This window comes from Typopeltis vanoorti, chromosome 20 (genome assembly GCF_054136105.1).
Source record: "Typopeltis vanoorti isolate ZY-2024b chromosome 20, IOZ_Tvanoo_1.0, whole genome shotgun sequence".
Lineage (NCBI taxonomy): Eukaryota > Metazoa > Arthropoda > Arachnida > Uropygi > Thelyphonidae > Typopeltis > Typopeltis vanoorti.
The window spans coordinates 55,238,413-55,256,030 of record NC_143568.1 but is presented as its reverse complement, the minus strand read 5'-3'; the positions used below and the strand labels follow the sequence as shown (position 1 = coordinate 55,256,030).

At 36.2% G+C, this 17,618-nt stretch overlaps 1 protein-coding gene across 1 annotated transcript in view; it reads right to left on the bottom strand.

Annotated features, from left to right (window-relative positions):
- The window catches only part of Pgm1 (phosphoglucose mutase 1), a 359,120-nt gene that overhangs the window by 19,108 nt on the left and 322,394 nt on the right, over window positions 1-17,618 (bottom strand). Inside the window, exon 8 of the mRNA XM_090410682.1 lies at window positions 9,883-10,066. Coding sequence (XP_090266808.1) covers window positions 9,883-10,066 — 184 coding nt within the window. The remainder of the gene's footprint in view (window positions 1-9,882; window positions 10,067-17,618) is intronic.

Sequence of the window (17,618 nt, the reverse complement as noted above, 5' to 3'; positions counted from 1 at the left end):
AAACTAAATGTCGCGATATCATGCTGCGATATGCAGAGGCGTTCCATCCTGCATGAATGTTACACTTGCCTCTCTTGCAAGGAGGAAATGATGCTGTCTCTTAAAAGCGCTGCATAACGCTCGCCTGTGACAGAAACAGTTTGAAATGTACTACTGTTGACTTCCTCGAAGAAAAACGGGCCTATAATGAATGACGCAGTGAACCCGCACCACGCCGTCACCTTTGGCTCATGTAAATGGGTTTCCACAATCGCGTGTGGGTTCTCTCTTGCCCAGATGCAGTAGTTGTGTACATTTATGCTTCCATTAAGCAAAAAGTGCATCTCGTCAGTCCGCTGGACGTTTGACAGCCAATCCGCATTGTTTACCATCTGTTGAAAAGCCCAATTTGCAAATTCATGACGTCTCTCGAAATCGGTTGGTTTCAGTTCCAGTACGTGTTGGATTTTGTCAGGATACCTCTTGAGGATGATCCTGAGTGATCGCCACACAGTCCTGAATGAAATGCCAGTTCGTCTTGAAATTTCACGTGCACTGCATTCCCCATGTGTGGAAGCTGCTGATTGTATGTCGTCTTGTGTTCGACCTTGTGCACAACTGCAATAGTTTTTTTGGGTCTCCCGCTTCTTGTATGTGCTTCCAAACTGCCAGTGTCCTCAAACCTTTTCATCATAGCTATCAGTGAGGAACAAGACATTGGTCACTTTCTACTTCTAATACCCCACATCGAACGATAGGGGCGCAAAGCCACACTTGCACATTTGGAGTTCTGATAATACAGCTTAACTAAAAGTGCTTTACCTTGTAACGATAACATGCCTCACCTTGGCAGAAAGTTTAATTCAGTAATAAACGTTAAATGCTGAAAGTTTAACTTCAGTATTCACTACATCTGAAATTTACGTACCTCATGGTTTAAATAGTGACAGGTAGCAGCTCCGGGACCGCTACAGTGCCACCTGTTGGTGACAAATGTAACTATTCTGGCAATAAAATTGTTTGTTATTAAAAAAATCCCATGTCTTTCTGTGAAAACTGCATCGTGCTACTGTCTATACTTTTCGAATTATTACTTTTTCTGTTACTTTTGGATCACCCGGTATGTGTATGTATGTATGTATATATATATATATATATATATATATATATATACACACACACATACATACATACATACATACATAATACATATGTGTGTATATATATATATATATAAATTCAGTCAGTGTCCCAAGGAGTTTTTCAGTCAGTGCCTTAAGGAGTTTTAAAGCTCTACTGATGCTTTCTAGGACTCATCTGTTGGTCTACCTTGCAGTGTACTGGATCCTCAAACAGTCTATCACACCACATCTAAAAAGCATCTATCTTTTTTTTTTATTAGATTTCTTCATGTTCAAATTTCACATCCAAAGGTAGTAGTTATGGCAAAAACAGCTCCAACCAGAATCCTCAGGTTTATTCCTGGTAAGAAATCTGTCTTTCCAGACTTTAGGTAAGTCTTTGACTATTGTCCTAGCCATTCCTAATAAGTTTCTACTGAAGAGCAATTTTTCACATTAGTAATGTGATCTCAGATACTCAAATTTGCTGACCTTCTGAATTATTTCTCCATTAACGTACAACTGTTTTCAAAACCTTCAGTCTATACATGTTCCCTCTAAGCTGCATGAGTGCACATGCCTAGTAACTGTGTGCACAAAATTTTCGCTTTCAGAATTTACAGTCAATAAATTTTGAACATACTATAAAAATAACAAATATGTTAAATCATACTTGACAGTTATTCAGTAATTTCTCTAATGTTGCCACTTTAATATTACTCTAACCCATTCCAACTTAATACACTTTAATTAGTTACTTTAAGCTTGCAGCATGTGGTCAAACTGACACTGAGGTCAACAAGTTGTGGAGGCATATCTGTTTGGGTGTCTACTGTCTAGATAGCATGGTCACTTCGACCATATAAATGGGGATGGATTTTTTATAGCTACATGGCTTTAAGCGTTCACAATTTTACAGGTCATAGCTAGACAAAAAAAGAGCGACATTAATATGAGGAATATTGCATTAGCGGTTTAAGTGTGTTAAACCCTTAAAAATGTCAAAATTACAGTACACAACACATTGAGTCTGGGGCTGAAAACTTGCACACAAAATGCTTTTCATGCACATATGAGCCAGCAAAAATTAGATGGAACATTGATTCAAGAACCATAATGTTCTTCCTACCAGGTTTGAGCTAAGTCCTCTGTTCTTGATGATCTCATTATTCTGTCAAGGATTCATCCTAGCTATCCCTATCATTACAGAGGGGTAACATATCAACACATCTCAGATTGTTGACCAATCTGACACCTATCCTAATTCCTGTCTTCAGCAAATCCAGTGTTATATGTATGTCTTCTGAATAGATGAGAAAGTAGGTATCCTTCACTACCTGAAGCCAATCAATTAATCCAACATCATGTTGGAGGCTTAATGGATTGTATACAGCACTCAGAAAGGATTAAAAACGGAATTTAATTCTTCCTATATTTCGTCTCAGTCAATAAGACATCTTCAGGGATTACAAAAAAACTAATGTAACACAAAAACAAATAACAAACATTAATAAGTCCAACCACGTAGGAGATACTAAAGTCCCATCTAGGTGGAGTGCCCTCTAAGGGCGGTTGTAGGTGGCCTGGAATGTAAAGTGGGACCTCTGGTGATAAGCGTTTCCCAAATATTAGGAAGCTTAATGCAACCATATTTGTTAAGATTTGGTTGATTCCTGAGAGCTGCTGCTGATCCTAAGAATAGTCTTTCTCTTTTGAATTTGCTGTGGTGGAGCATGGTGGTTTTTTTCCATGAGATCCTGTGGGTTGTATCCAAGACATGGTCAGCCAGGCTTGACTGACCATAGTCTAGCTTGCAGATGTATGACTTATGTTCCTCCAGACGGATAGTAGCTGATCTGTCTGTCTGTCTGTCCAAAGTACGCCAGTTTACAGGAACAGGGTACTTTATAGACTCCAGGCACTGAGAGAGGAGGAAGCTGATCTTTTGTAGAGCGGATGAGGGTAGCAAGTTTGCAGTGGGGCTTAAATGCTGTGTGTAGGTTGTATTTTTTTTTTTTTTAAATCTTAAAAAAAATTTAATAGCTATTTTTTCAGATGTGCCACGGATGTGTGATTCTATATAAAAATAATTTGTGAATTTTTATATAGAAAGGATATTATCATAATATTTAATCCTACCATAGAGATGATCTCTGTTTCTAACAATTATTTTTTTAATTCCGAGTGTACCTATATGTTATTATATGCACAAGGGTTCACTTCAATTGGTGCAATGAGCTTAACTCTTTCTTTCAGAATTCAAATAATCACTGACTCAAGACCAAAATAAACACATTTTATATAACAAAAACAATATATATACACTTCAAACAAATATTACATAACTAACTACAAAAATTAATTGGATCCAAGGCCTTTTAAAAATAAACTTACACTTAAGACTAGACTAAACACTTTGTTTGCACAATCACAAAATGTTCATAGCCAGTTTCTTTCTCTCAAGGCCCTTTTCAGAAGATATATGACTCTATTCTTCATTTTTACAGGATCCTTTCTCATCACTTATGTAACACACATTAATTCTTCCGAACTTAATTTTGTCTCTTTTCTTCAGTAGAAATAATAGTCAGATCCAACGTCCTTAATACAGATGAAACTTCCTAATCAGAGTTTTCTCGAACATTCCTTTACAACGTAAATAGCAAATTCTTCTTTTATTCATTAATACTCATTGACAGTCTTGTTTTAACTCTTCCATTTAAAAAAAAAACTTACAGTCCTACGATTCCCTTTTTGGAATCTACTATAAATCTTTCAATTAGTGTTTCCTCCAATATTCCGTTTAAAATGCATATAGCAATATTTTCTTTTATTTATCCCCATACTTATTCCACATTAAAACTTAATAGTTCCACGATTCCTTTTTCAGAATATACTATTAATTTTCCTTCGACTGTCACATAAAAAACTTAAGTTCCTCTGAATCTAAATATCTGCTGGTCTGTATTCTAAATTCCTTCCGAACGCTATCCTGTTTACTCTCTCGTTGCTTCGATACCGAACTTGTCAGCTGTCAATCACACATCAAACTTCTCGGCGAGCATGCGCACTCCATGAAACTGGTAAGCAAGAAGTTAGGTATAATTAATGGCTGACACGTTGTCTCCGTTAGCGACAAGAGAGAATGTCTTCATAAAAACACAAAACTGAATATTTTAAATTACAATAAAATTCCTGTAAATAATACAAATATCAAATCTGGTAAGTACATCAATTTTTTTAACTTCTTTACATATCATTTTTGACAAAACAATTTCAATAACGGGCACATTGCAAGTGCCGACAATGCGTGTTATGAAACTAAAACTAATAAACATGTTAACATAAACAATACGTAAAAATATTCAGAATTTTAAATTATGATTATTTTTGCATCTTTTTATTTTTAAATCTTGGCTATTTTTTCAGATGTGCCATGGATGTAAGGTATGGTGACGGCATTTCTAAACTCTTTTTGAAGAGAAGAGAATGGGAGAGGAACTGATTATTTTTCTAATGCTGTGATCACTAGCCATTGGAGAGGAAAGTGTTGTGTATGTGGTCTAGCATAGTTGGTCAAGCATAGGGCAGTTCCACTGGAACAAAGATTGGGCTCTCTTGGTAAGAGTTTTAATAATGCCATATTGTTGAGCAGGGTGGTGGTGGTCGGAGCGTTTGTGGATGTATCTGCCTGTGTGCGTGGGTTTTCTATATACCATTAAGGAAAGTGTACCATTGGGGAGGCGTGCAACTAAGGTGTCTAGGAAGGGTAAGCAATTGTTCTTTTCCTTTTCCATCGTGAACTGAATTCTTGGATGTAGGCTGTTGAAGTGACTGAGGAAGGCTTCTAATGTGTCTGGGCCATGAGGCCAAATAAAGAACACATCATCTACATATCTTAGCCAGATGGAAGGTTTGAGAGGGGCTGAGTCTATGGCTCGTTTTTCAAAATCTTGCATATAAAAATTGGCAATGGGGGGTGATGGGGGGGAACCCATGGCGGTTCCTTCTATCTGCTTATAGATTTTGTTCTTCCAAAAAAAATAACTGGAATAGATGGCAAAGGAAAAGAGATCTAAGATGTCAGAAGGAAAAACGTTTTTTAAGAGTGTTAAGGTATCAATTAAGGGAATATTGGTAAACAATGAGATGTCAAAGCTTACCAATATGTCTGTGTTATTTAAGGTTAAATTTTCTATGAGGGTTTTGAAATGGGTAGAGTTTTTTATATAGGATGTGGAAAGTGCAGTGAGGGGGGGGGGAGGTCAGAGAATTGGCCAGCTGTTTGTAGTGGCATCTACTATAGGTCTTAGTGGGGAATTGGATTTGTGGATTTTTGGTAAACCGTATATTCGGGGGGGAGGGGAACAGAAAGGTTCGAGTTTTTTCGTGATTTCCGGGGGCCAGGAAGACACTTTTTTAAGTAAGTTTTTTAACTTGTGTTTTTGTGGGGTCATGTTTTAGCGGGGTGTAGGTAGAGCGATCTCGGAGGATAATCTCCATTTTTTGATTGGATTGTATTCCGTGGCATTACCCTTATCAGCTCTGGTGATAACGATACTTTTTTCTTTTCATAATTTCATGAGAGCAGTGCGTTGGGAGGACGATAAATTACTTTTAGGAGGCAAAGACTGGGCGAGGATGTTAGTGACGTCAAATCTGACGTTGTTTGCTATCTCCGGCGCTAAGCGACAGATCCCGCGTTTGACGTTGAACATCACATTAAGCACCGGCACTTCTTTCAGAGCGACCGCGAAAAATTGTGGCTGAGGCTCAGTGACAGCATCGTCACTGAGCCTTTTGGACGATAAGTTCACTACTGTCTGGAGCGGTTGAATTTGTGGTTGTGGCTTGGCTTTACAAAGGTTGTTAAATTTCTTGATATGTTTATTTTTTGAAATTCTTTCTGTGCGTAAGCTTCCGAGATACCAGAGAGAATAGACCAATGTTCAGGGTTAAATACAGCAGAGAGCTCCGATTGTAAGGAGCCAATGGCGGCATTCGTCACGGAGAGGGTGGCACGAGTAGCGACGATTTGTTCCCTCAGTAGTGCCAAGCTGGCATGGTTTTAAATGCGGAGGGCTTTTTTGGAGTGGAAGCTGATGTTTAGCTTAACACAGTTCAGTATTACTCTTGTATCCCGACATCTTTTTAAAAAGGCCAGCCTATTTAGTTGCCTAGATAGTCGTAGTTTTGACTTTGCAAGCTATATCTTCTCCATGAATGATTAGAATCCGTGTGTAGAGGCTTAAGTGCTGTGAGAACATCATGTTTTTATGTTTATTTGTTTTTATGTTACATTAGTTTTTTTGTAATCCCTGAAGATGTCTCATTGACTGAGACGAAATATAGGAAGAATTAAATTCTGTTTTTAATCCTTTCTGAGTGCTATATACAATCCATTAAGCCTGCATCATGATGTTCTCACAGCACTTAAGCCTTTACACACAGAGTTAATCCAACACCACATGTTCTTGTGGCTTTTCTGCTCACTGTACACGTTAGCTTTCAACCAGAATATGTTCATGAAAACCAATTACTTACATTTTCCTCCCTCCCTCCCCACACACCAATATCATAAGCTAAATGCAGTCAAAAGCTTTTCAATGGTCCATGAAGCACAATGATCTGCCTAAGGATCTGATCTCTGGTAGCCTGTGCCTTTTCTAAAAAAAAAAAACCTGCCTGTTCTCAGGCATCTCAGCCTCGATTTTCCCTTTGCCCTCAATCCTATTAAGAATAATCTTTAGTAAAATCTTGCTGGTGTAAGAGATTAAACTAACAGTTCCGTGGGTCTTACATAAGCAAGATTATATTAAAGATCATTCAAAATCTGAATACTGGCTTCTTCCTGTCTCTAGTCATACTCCTGTCTTCCATATCCTTATAAATCAATCCATGATATACTTTTAATCACCTTTGTCTGGATTTTATCTTCATCTGCAGCTTTATTGTTATTAAGCGCCATAACTGCTCTTTCAATTTCAGGTGTAAGTGGAGGCTGTTCCAATGCAACATTCCTCTAGGGATGGGTCTCATTTTCCTGCTGTATAGTTTCTCCTAAAACCCTTTCCATCTGTTTCAATCTTCTGTTCTTCCATTAGTACTGTCCCATTTTGTCCTTGACGATATTCGATTTGGGTTTAAACTTGTGCATAAGCTCATGCACTGACCATAACATACTTTTGTAATGGCTTCCTCACATGGAACTCTGATTCTTCAGTTTTCTTAGCATAATATTTTTCCCTGTCCTTGATGTGTTTTATAACCTCTCTACATAATCTTTTGTAATCTTCAGTCTTTTTCTCCTAATCAGATCCTGTGCAGATTCTGAGATCCAAGGGTCACCTGGACTTCTAAATTGGGCCAATATATTTCTTGGTTGTATTCCTGTTCTTGACTCCCCTCACTACACCCAGAGGTAGGATATTAACAGATATATTTTTTAAAATATTTTATTTTTTATTATATTTTATTATAATTTTTAGGATATTATACTTTTTATGATATTAACAGAAAGAATAAGGAAATAAATAAAAGAAAATTTAAAAGACAAGTAAGCAGAATTCAGAAGAGAGAGGATTACACTGCATCAAATATTAATGTCAAGGAAGATACATGGGATATTTTAGTTCAAGGTATGAGAATCAATAACCTAAAGGTTTGCAGATTGCATGGTCATTATTGAAGAATAACTAGAAAGAATAGTGCTGATGTTAAGAAGAGAAGGAAAGGAAAGAGATACAGGTTGATAATGAACATTAAAGAAAAAATCTAAGGAGCTGTACTACCTAAACAACTGCAATGCTGTTGCTGCACTCTGAGAATTTCTTCACCTGAACAAATGTCGACAAGGTCCACTATCACCAAGTGCTCTGCGACAAATGATTAGTCGTTTTGAAGAAGCTGGATCATTGGGAGTTAGACCTGGCAGCAGTCACAAACCAATCAGTTCACAAGTGAATGAAGCTGATACTGCTGTTATGGAGCAGGCCATGAATAACAGCACTGATTCCTGCAGTGCACGTGCTGTATCAAGATACACAGATGTACTGTATACAACTGTCTGGAAAATTCTATGGAACATTCTGCATTTCTACCCTTTCAAGATAACCCTGACACATGAGTTGCACCCACAGGACTTAAGTTGACTGACATTTGCTTTAGTATTCTTTGCTGAAGTGGATGATTTTGTGGGGAGACAAAATCATCCACTTCAGTATGAGACTCGCTTTCACCTGAATGGAGCTACAAATACCTAAATTCGCCAGGTATGAGATATGCAAAACCCACATGCAATCTAAAAAATTCCTTTGCATTCAACCAAAGTTACTATCTGGTGTGGGTTTGCAGCTTCATTTATCATCAAACCATTCTTTTTTTGAGGTAATTTGCCAGTTGGGTCCTGTGACCTACTCAGTTACTGCTAAGAGATATCATGATATGATAAACAATTTTGTTGTGCCACAGCTACAGCAGCACCTGTACATGGATTTAGTCATTTTCATGCAGGATGGGGCCCCCTCCACATATCAGTCGATCTGTACAGGAGATTCTTCAAGAACATTTAATGGAAGCCAGAGTGATCAGCCGTGTGTTTCCCACTGCATGGGTGCCTCGTTCACCTGATATGACCCTCTGCGACTTCTGGCTCTGGAGATATCTCAAAAGACAGGGTTTATTGGAATATAACTTGTCAGTGCTAAAATACAACTAACACAGCATGTGCACAACATCAATCTCAACCAGTTGCATTCTGCTGTTAAACACACTGTGCAAAGAATGCAGTTTGTACCATACTAGGACCATATCAGAATAATGTGAATACATCCATTATGCCTGTGAATGCATAATGGAAGTGAATAAAAATGTGTTATTTATGCTTATGTTGCTTTCTCCTTCTTACACAAACACACACACACACAGAAAAATTACTACATCTGCATTGCGTACATTATACAGCACCCCCCTGGTGGTGAATTTTGGACTCCCCATATCATGTCCATGTGACACAAAATGTATTCCTGCAAAGTTTTGCAGCATTTGGATCACTGGGTGGTGTTCCACAAGACCTTAAACAGGAAAACTTTAATTTTGATCACTCTGTACTTGGGAATAAGGGGAATCGACAGAGCAAAGAGGTATACAATATCACTTTGAAATATAATACATAATTTAGTCTGGAAAAAGTAGATAAGAAGTCAGATAACAAATGCAAAAATAAGCCCACAGGCAAATAGATAAGATACGAAAAGTAAAGCAATGAGGCTTGAAACAATGCTGAGAATACTAAAATATATGCATATTCACAGACTCAAATTAAGTCACTCTGTATGGCAAATATGACATCTGAAAGAATGTGCTATAGAAAAGTTCTATGAAATGGATGAATGCACAAGATACAAAACTACAGAAAAGTTAATTAGAAAAAGAATCTAATTAAAATTTGGACATCTTTTTCGGACATATCAACATGATGGATGACAGCAGAAAGATCCAATCTTTGATGTTCAGCAGAAGAGGATGTCCAGAAGACAGCATGTAGATGATGTAAAAGAGTGGCGTGGAGAGAGAGAGAGAGAGACTGTGAGTAATCTGCAATAGGCCAAAAGAGATGGGAAAAATAGTGAACACAGCACTAGACATCAGTGAATGTTGGATCTACAGGCTTTGATGATGAAATCAATTCCTTTTCTCCTCCATATCATGTTCACAGTTTTGTGTCGCCATATAAGGTAAGCTTTATATCTACTGTGATATAAAATGATCATAAAAATCATACCTGTTTTCTAGCTACACTGCCATCAATAGGGTCGGTATACTCAAAATTATCAGCTTTTACTACAGTATAACTTTTGTCTCCATGAGTGTAGATCTTTCCAATAAAAGAAGGACTATTTATAAGCTCTTCCAAATTGGACATCATTGTTGTGCTTGGTCCTTCATCACAATTTTCATAGTCATACCTACAAAGAAATCTCTAATAATTAAACTAGAATATATAATTATTAAACCAGAACATAATTATTTTATATCTGAAGAGTTTAATACTAAAACTTATGCTCAAGCTTTGTTTGTAATCTAATCCACTACATCCCAAAAACTTAGGAAATAGTATTTTTTATTATTATTATTAAATATGCATTTTTGTTATCCAGTCTGAATGATGCTGTCCATAACAACTTTAACAGACTGCATCATTCTGCCTATATCAAAAGTTCTTCAGGTATGGAGTCACAGAAGTCATGCAACTGGTCATGAGCATGAAAAATTTTCCCAATATTATTACTACTCAGTTACAATTTTATATTTTACAACAATTTTGTAGATGACAGTAATTCCAGGTCAATGTCAATAATGCAACGAACCTTTAAGTCCAAAACAGATTTCACATCTCTGGAATGGAAAAGCATGCAAAACAAATATTTATTTATTTTTGACAAACTATTTTTTTTTATTTAAAGAAAAAATAAATCCTAGATGACTGATGAAGTAGTTTGAATTCATTTAAAATTTACAATTTCACTACTACTCAGAATAATTTTTTAAACTGTAATCTAATTCCACGTACGAGTGTGTTCAACATACATATAGTATGTTAATACTGTGGATGAGCAGAAATTGAGTTGAAAAAGAAACTTGTTAACTGCATTTGGAGGCATATAGGTTGTATGCTCTTTGAAAATACATAAGAAGAGAAGGCTGTTCCAAATAACAGCAGCAGAAAAAAAAGTAATGGAGTGGAAGAAATGTGTTCTGTGTGCCTGAAGTTGGCTTATGAAGTGTAGTGAATAGTTACATGTTTTAACAGATTCTGAAGAAAGTAGGAGGAATTTACTGATACAAATTCTAACGAACAGTGGCAATTATAGAAAATGCAAGCAGCAAAGACAACTGTGATTAATTAGAGAGATGTCAATAATCAACCTAAATTACCCCTGGTGAAAGAGAATTCTTAAGAGGATGCTGAGAAGCGATATATGTAATGTGATCATGATGAGATACAGTTCTCCAAAGAGAAAGCTTATAAAAAATCTGGGTTACTAACACTGAAATAGTTTCTTTCTTTTGTGAGAAATAAAACAGGATTGAGTTTACTAGCAATGAAATGAACAAGGTATTCAAAATCTCCTCTGGAGTGGTGGTGGTGGTGCAGATTTTGGAAAAGTTGGCAAGAACAGAGAGTCTATACTTTGCAATGGACAGCATGTGTTTTTGCTAAGAAATGCTATATTTGAATCACTTGATAATGTTACAGTTCAGTTAGGCAAGGGGAATGAATACATCATGATGCTTTTGGACTTTGTTAAAAGCTTTTGACAGGATACAGCATGGAAGACCATTATGTAAGTAGTTGAAAGATGAAGGATTGGATTATAAACAGTCACTTAGACAAAACGATAATTGACTGACAGACCAAAAAAGTGGTGTGTGTAGGGGGGGGGGAGTGAATCTGCAAGATTTAATGTAACTGGTAGCAATTTTAGGGATCAGTCTATTGTTATTCAATCTTTACACTAATGACACACTGAAAAAGATTGGGAGGGCATACAGCTATTTGCTGATGATATCTTGCTGCTCAGAATAATTGTTTTAAACTGTAATCTAATCCCACATATGAGTGTGTTCAACATAGATATAGTATGTTAATACTGTGGATGAGCAGAAATTGAGGAGAAAAAGAAACTTGTTAACTGCATTTGGAGGCATATAGCAACATAATCAAAGATACATTGTGGTTGGTCGGTGAATTTAGCACATGTAAAATTGGATTTTTGCCTGTTTTATTGTGTTTTTCCCTTAGAAAATTAGTGTTTTATAACATAATTTTATTAAGATATTCCAATAATAATTATAAGTTTAAAATGGTACCAAAAACACACACCAAACATAATGCTAAGAGCAGCACTGCAGGCAAGAACAAGAAGGTTAGCCCCACTAATGAGGTTATTGGAGATATGGAGGATGTTTATGAAAATGAATTAACCTCCAAAATAGCAAAATTAAAGCAGATCATTAGAGAGATGATGCAGAAATTACCAAAAGTCTAGCAGCCTTTAAATGAACTTAGGGAGGAAAAGAAAATTAACAAACAAAATAAGATAAGAAACAGCAAAGCATGGAAACAGGTAAGTCAGGAAGGAATGGAAATCAGGTAAGTGAAGTTGTTTGTAAAAAGAAGGAAGTTATTTGGTATGGTGACTCTATAATAAAACATGCTCTTGATGAGTGAATTATAACTCTGAGTTTTCCCGGCATGAAAATTAAGCATATATAGGAAGCAATTCAAAAACAGAAAAGAAAAGTAAATGAGACTGTAATTGTACTAACGAGTAAAGGTACTAACGACTTAACTAGCGATAAGTCCAGTATGAGAGGATATGAAAAGGTTGTTTGAAGAGGTAAGAGTGAAGAGTGAGAAAGTGAAAATCGTAAGTTTACCTCGATATGATAAAAATGAATTAAGAAGAAGGGCTATAATGGCAAATAATTTGATGCATAGGTAGAAGAAATAGAAGCAAGTTTTTGGATGTGTAGAGTGAGCTTCAGGGAAGATTGGATTTGTATAAGAGGGATGGCCTACACCTGAATGCATTTGGTATCAGGAGTCTTGAAAATCTAGTGCACTGTGTCATAATGCTGTTGCTGTAACTGCATGGTTTGTGGACATGAACAGGGAAACCTCATTCTATTGGGGAAAATTTGCTACTTCCAGCTATAAAAGATGTGGTAAAAATGATGTTTGGCAACAAGTGACTAAAAGATGATTTCATTCTTCTTTCAAATGACACTGTCGGTCACAGAATTAATGATATGGCAGGTGACATAGAATCTCAGTTAATCGAAAGAGTTAGGAAGAGCCCTTATTATGCGTTACAAACAGACGAGACTACTGATGTTACAAGGTGATGCGTAGTTAATATGCTATGTAAGATATGTGCATGATAACAACATTCATGATGATATTCTGTTTCGGAGAACTTTGCCATCCCAAACAACTGGAGAAGAAATATTTCACACTCTCAATAATTACATAATACACAAAGGGATCCAGTGGGAAAAATGTATAGGCTTCTGTTCAGATGGAGCTTGTGCCCTTACAGGCAGGCAGGCAGGCATAGTGGGGTTGTTTCTATGGTCAAGGAAGTAGCTCCGGATATGAATTGGGTACATTGTTTCATACATAGGGAAGCATTAGCTTCCAAAGGAATGCCACCAGAATTTAATACTGTGCTATATAATGCTGTAAAGGTAGTTAATTTTATTAAAGTTCGACTGTTAAATAACAGGTTATTTCAGTACTCTGCAATGAAATGGGTAGTGAATATACACTTTTGCTTCACTCTGAAATTCACTGGCTTTCCATGGGCAAAGTACTAACAAGGTTATTTCAATTAAGGTACGAAGTTTTATTATTTGTAAATGAACGTAATTCTGATTTTGCATCACTCCTTGTTGACGAAGCATGGTTATTTTCAGTTATTTTCAGCATGGTTATTTTCGAAATTAAATGAACTAAATCTCTCCCTTCAGGGAAAGTCTTTAACTGTTCTTGATGCCTACAAAAAAATAAAGGCATTCGAGAAAAACTGGTTTTATGGATTAATTATGTAAAAGACAGACAATTTGCACCTTTTCCAACATTGGAATCTTTTTAGTGGAAAATGATATTTTTGTTGATTTTGAGTTTCTGGAAAGGGTTTTTTATGACCACCTCAAAAATATGAAACGGATCTTTGAAACATATTTTCCGAATAATTTTTATAAGAAATTTCTGTGGGTTCGCGATCCATTTCAGGCTTGCAGTCACGAGAACGACCTTTCGTTATCGAAAAAAGAACAGTTAATTGAGCTTTCAAGTGACAGTGGACTTCAAATGCAATTCAGTGATCTTGGTTTGGCTCGATTTTGGGTCTCGCCTTCAGTGAGAAGTGAATTTCCCGAATTATCATTGAAAATCGTCATGCAATTCTCTACAACCTATCTTTGAGAGAAAGGATTTTCATCGCTCCTTCAAATAAAAACAAAATACAGAAATCGTCTTTGCGTGTGCGCCAATCTTCGACTGAATTTGACTAATATTGAGCCAGATATCCAGCAACTCTGCAAGGGCTGAGAAGCTCAACTATCTCATTAAAAGTAAGTAGTAACATAATTAGATAATATTATTTATTTGTTTAATAAAAATTAACTTTGTTCAATGATGATACACTTTTAATCATTTACTTTCAATTTAATTAATTATGTTTCCATATGTATTCAAAACATGCTTTTAGATTTATTATGTTATAAATGGCACAGTTTTTTCGAAATGTTAGTAATTCCTACATAGATTTTTAAAAAATTATGAAAAGTCAAAATGATGTATAGGGAAATAAATTAAAAAACACTATGTTTATTTTTTGAAGTAAAACTTTAATTCCAACATTCTAAAATGTTATTTTTCTTGCTTTTCTGTTTGCAAAATCGTTGATGACATTGTCAAAGTCTATTCCATCACTCAGTTGCTGTTTTATAGACAGTAAGACAAGATTTCTTAAACACCAATAACTGGTGATAGAAAATGTGCCACCCAGGGTAGATCGCCCCCCTCCCCCAGCTACACCTCTGTAACTTAGTGGTCCATAGAATTGTTTTCAGCATTTTACTGGTCCTTGGCCTTAGAAAGATTGAGAAACGCTGCTCTAGAGAAAGGTTCTCACTGAGACCAAAGTGGTAAATATACCAAACCTCTAGCTGTGTCATATGCTTTTTCCATGAAAAAAAAAGGGGGGGGGGGGAATTATGATGCTAAGTGGCATTTTATGACAGCATCTATTATGTATGCATTAAAGATGTATTAAATGATCTAATGTTGAATTATGTTTACAGAAACTAAGTTGTGTTTTTGAAAAAAAAAGGACTAGCACTAACCATTTTTACTAAGATCTTTCACAAGCAGCTGGTCAGAGCAACTAAACTAGGTAATTTGCTGGAAGTTTTGTATCCTTACCTGAGTTTAGAAAGGCAAGAATAATTGCCTTTTGTCAGGATTCAAGAAATTTACTGTTACAGAAAATTCTGAGTAAGTAGAGAAGTTGATCCATGGACAATGCCGACAAAAGTTGAGCCATATCATGATGGATGCCACTTGGACCTACAGCAGTTTTTCAACATTGATGAAAAGTAGTTATCCGTTCTTCTTTGTTATTAACTTCCAGACCATTTCAAAGTGAACAGAATTGGATGCCTTTCTTTGTATTACTTTAAGGCCAGGAATTTTGGTAAGAGGATGCTGTTAATGTTTCAGCAAAGCTCCCAAGTGTTTCAGTATCAGCAACTGATTTTGTGTGAGCAATTGTGTATTTATTTCATTCCTGGACCAAAGAGAGAGGTAGGTGGTATACTTCTGATCTTTCAAGTTTTTTGCCTCAGACCTCTTTCATCTTTGTTGAACTGGTGATAGAAAATGTGAGCTCCGTCCACGAGTCCTTTTGGCTATGACAGTGCTCAGGCCAAGCATATCTGAAAGCACTAAGTTCACTATGTAGAATTAATGAAGGCAAAATACACGTGTTGGAGCAATTATTTGACTCACAATTAAGAAAATAACACTTGACATATCGCCCTCTATATCAAAGTCATCACCAGGAAAACATATATGAGCAAGACACAAGCTACATAATACTACACATAAGTAGTGTGGTGCAAGTATAAGTACTGTTGGGTCTTGTTCATATACACACACGCGCGCGCGCGTGTGTGTGTGTTTTCCTGATGATGATCTTCACGTAGAGGCCAAAACATTGTGTTGGAAGTTTTTCCACTTGGTTATACTATAAATTGAAGACACCATGAAATTATATACTTGGTTTAATTCTTTATCCAAGTGTAAGCAAACAAAGTTTGCGCCTGAAGTATATTTAGGAACAAGACAATTCATATATAGTGGTTAATGATATGATACTAAAGTTACTAACCTCTGGGTCCCACTGATGAGACCTGAATAAAGGTTGAAACCAGTCTGGGTAGTGACTCTTCCCATAATGCATAGCATTATACATGTCTGCCAGGATATGTGCTTTGCATTATGGGATACTAAGGCAAATGATGTGAAATCATTAGCCTCTATATATGAGTTGTCCCAGTCCTGAAAATACTTCAGTCGCAAACTTTGTTTGCTTACACTTGGATAAAGGATTAAACCAAGTATATAGTTTCCTGGTATTTTTAATCAAAACATTGAGTGTTATTTTTTTAATTGCACATAAATTAATTGATCTAATATGTTTTTGTCTTCATAAATTCTACAGAGTGCTGACCACTGTGTAACCTCGAAATACAGCAGAAAATACCACAAAGCTTTGTGCTTTCTTAGCTAACATACATTCTGAATTCCACCATAGTTTGGGAAAAGGCAAAAGTCAACTTGGTGTTTTGGATGTAATTGTAGTAGCTTGTATTATATGTTTTGTAGCATGACTGATCGCTTCATTGATAGAAAAGGAGTGACTGTTGCAGAATCAAATTCTGATAAGAATAAAATGACATTCCAGTCAGCTGGATCTATTTTTTATCATGATATCCATGATGGAAAATGTAGCTGCCTGTGTAAGAGAGTGGATATCACAGGAAAATGATTGCGCCCATAGATGTTATCTTCTACTTCCCATTTAAATAGTGGGAAGATCAACGGTGAACAAATCTATTGATACCAGTTGGTTAGATGCTTTGGTTTTATAGCTGAAACAACACAACTATGGCTATAAGGCCACAGTATTGTCTGTAAACTGTGTGTTCTGGTCAGTTTGCAGGGAAAAAAAAAAGTTTCTGGAAGGAAAAATCCTGCCTCATCTATACGAGACTGGCTAACTCACCTTAAGTTAGAACGCATTGATACCAGTGAACATTTGGGTAGGCACGTGGAAGAATATTTATTTCAAGTATTTATAAGAGAAAGATTATTGTTATCAAACACATGCTTAACAACAATTCATCTGATGTTAGATTGTACATTACTCCACAGAGAACTGTGGCCATTTAAATCCTCATTAAAATGTATACTGTATACAATATTGGAAGTGGCACCTGTAGCATGATATCATCAAGATCATCCTGAGATATATCTGCATTGAGTAGTATCGATCTTATTTATTAGTGGAGTCTGAAGGCACTTCCTTGATTGTTTTAAGGTGCAAATTTCATTATATTTCTTACCAGATGAGTCCAACGTAGTGAATCATTTCTAGGAATAAGGCAATATTTGTTTCTCTCTCCCTCCTGATTTACGTGTGAAATTCCCAAATATATTGTACCATTAGGGTTATGTAATTGTGGGAAGGTAGGGCAGTCATACATGCTAGTATCTCTTTAGATACTTTTTTTTTTTTTTTTAAATTGTTACCTTCTCAGCATAAGAAGGTTTATCAATAGATGTAGTAACATACTTTCTCTTCACCACCTCCCACCCCTGATAAGGAATGATCTGTTCTGTTTGATCTTTTGACTCTCTCTTTATAATCATTCTTCCACCACTGA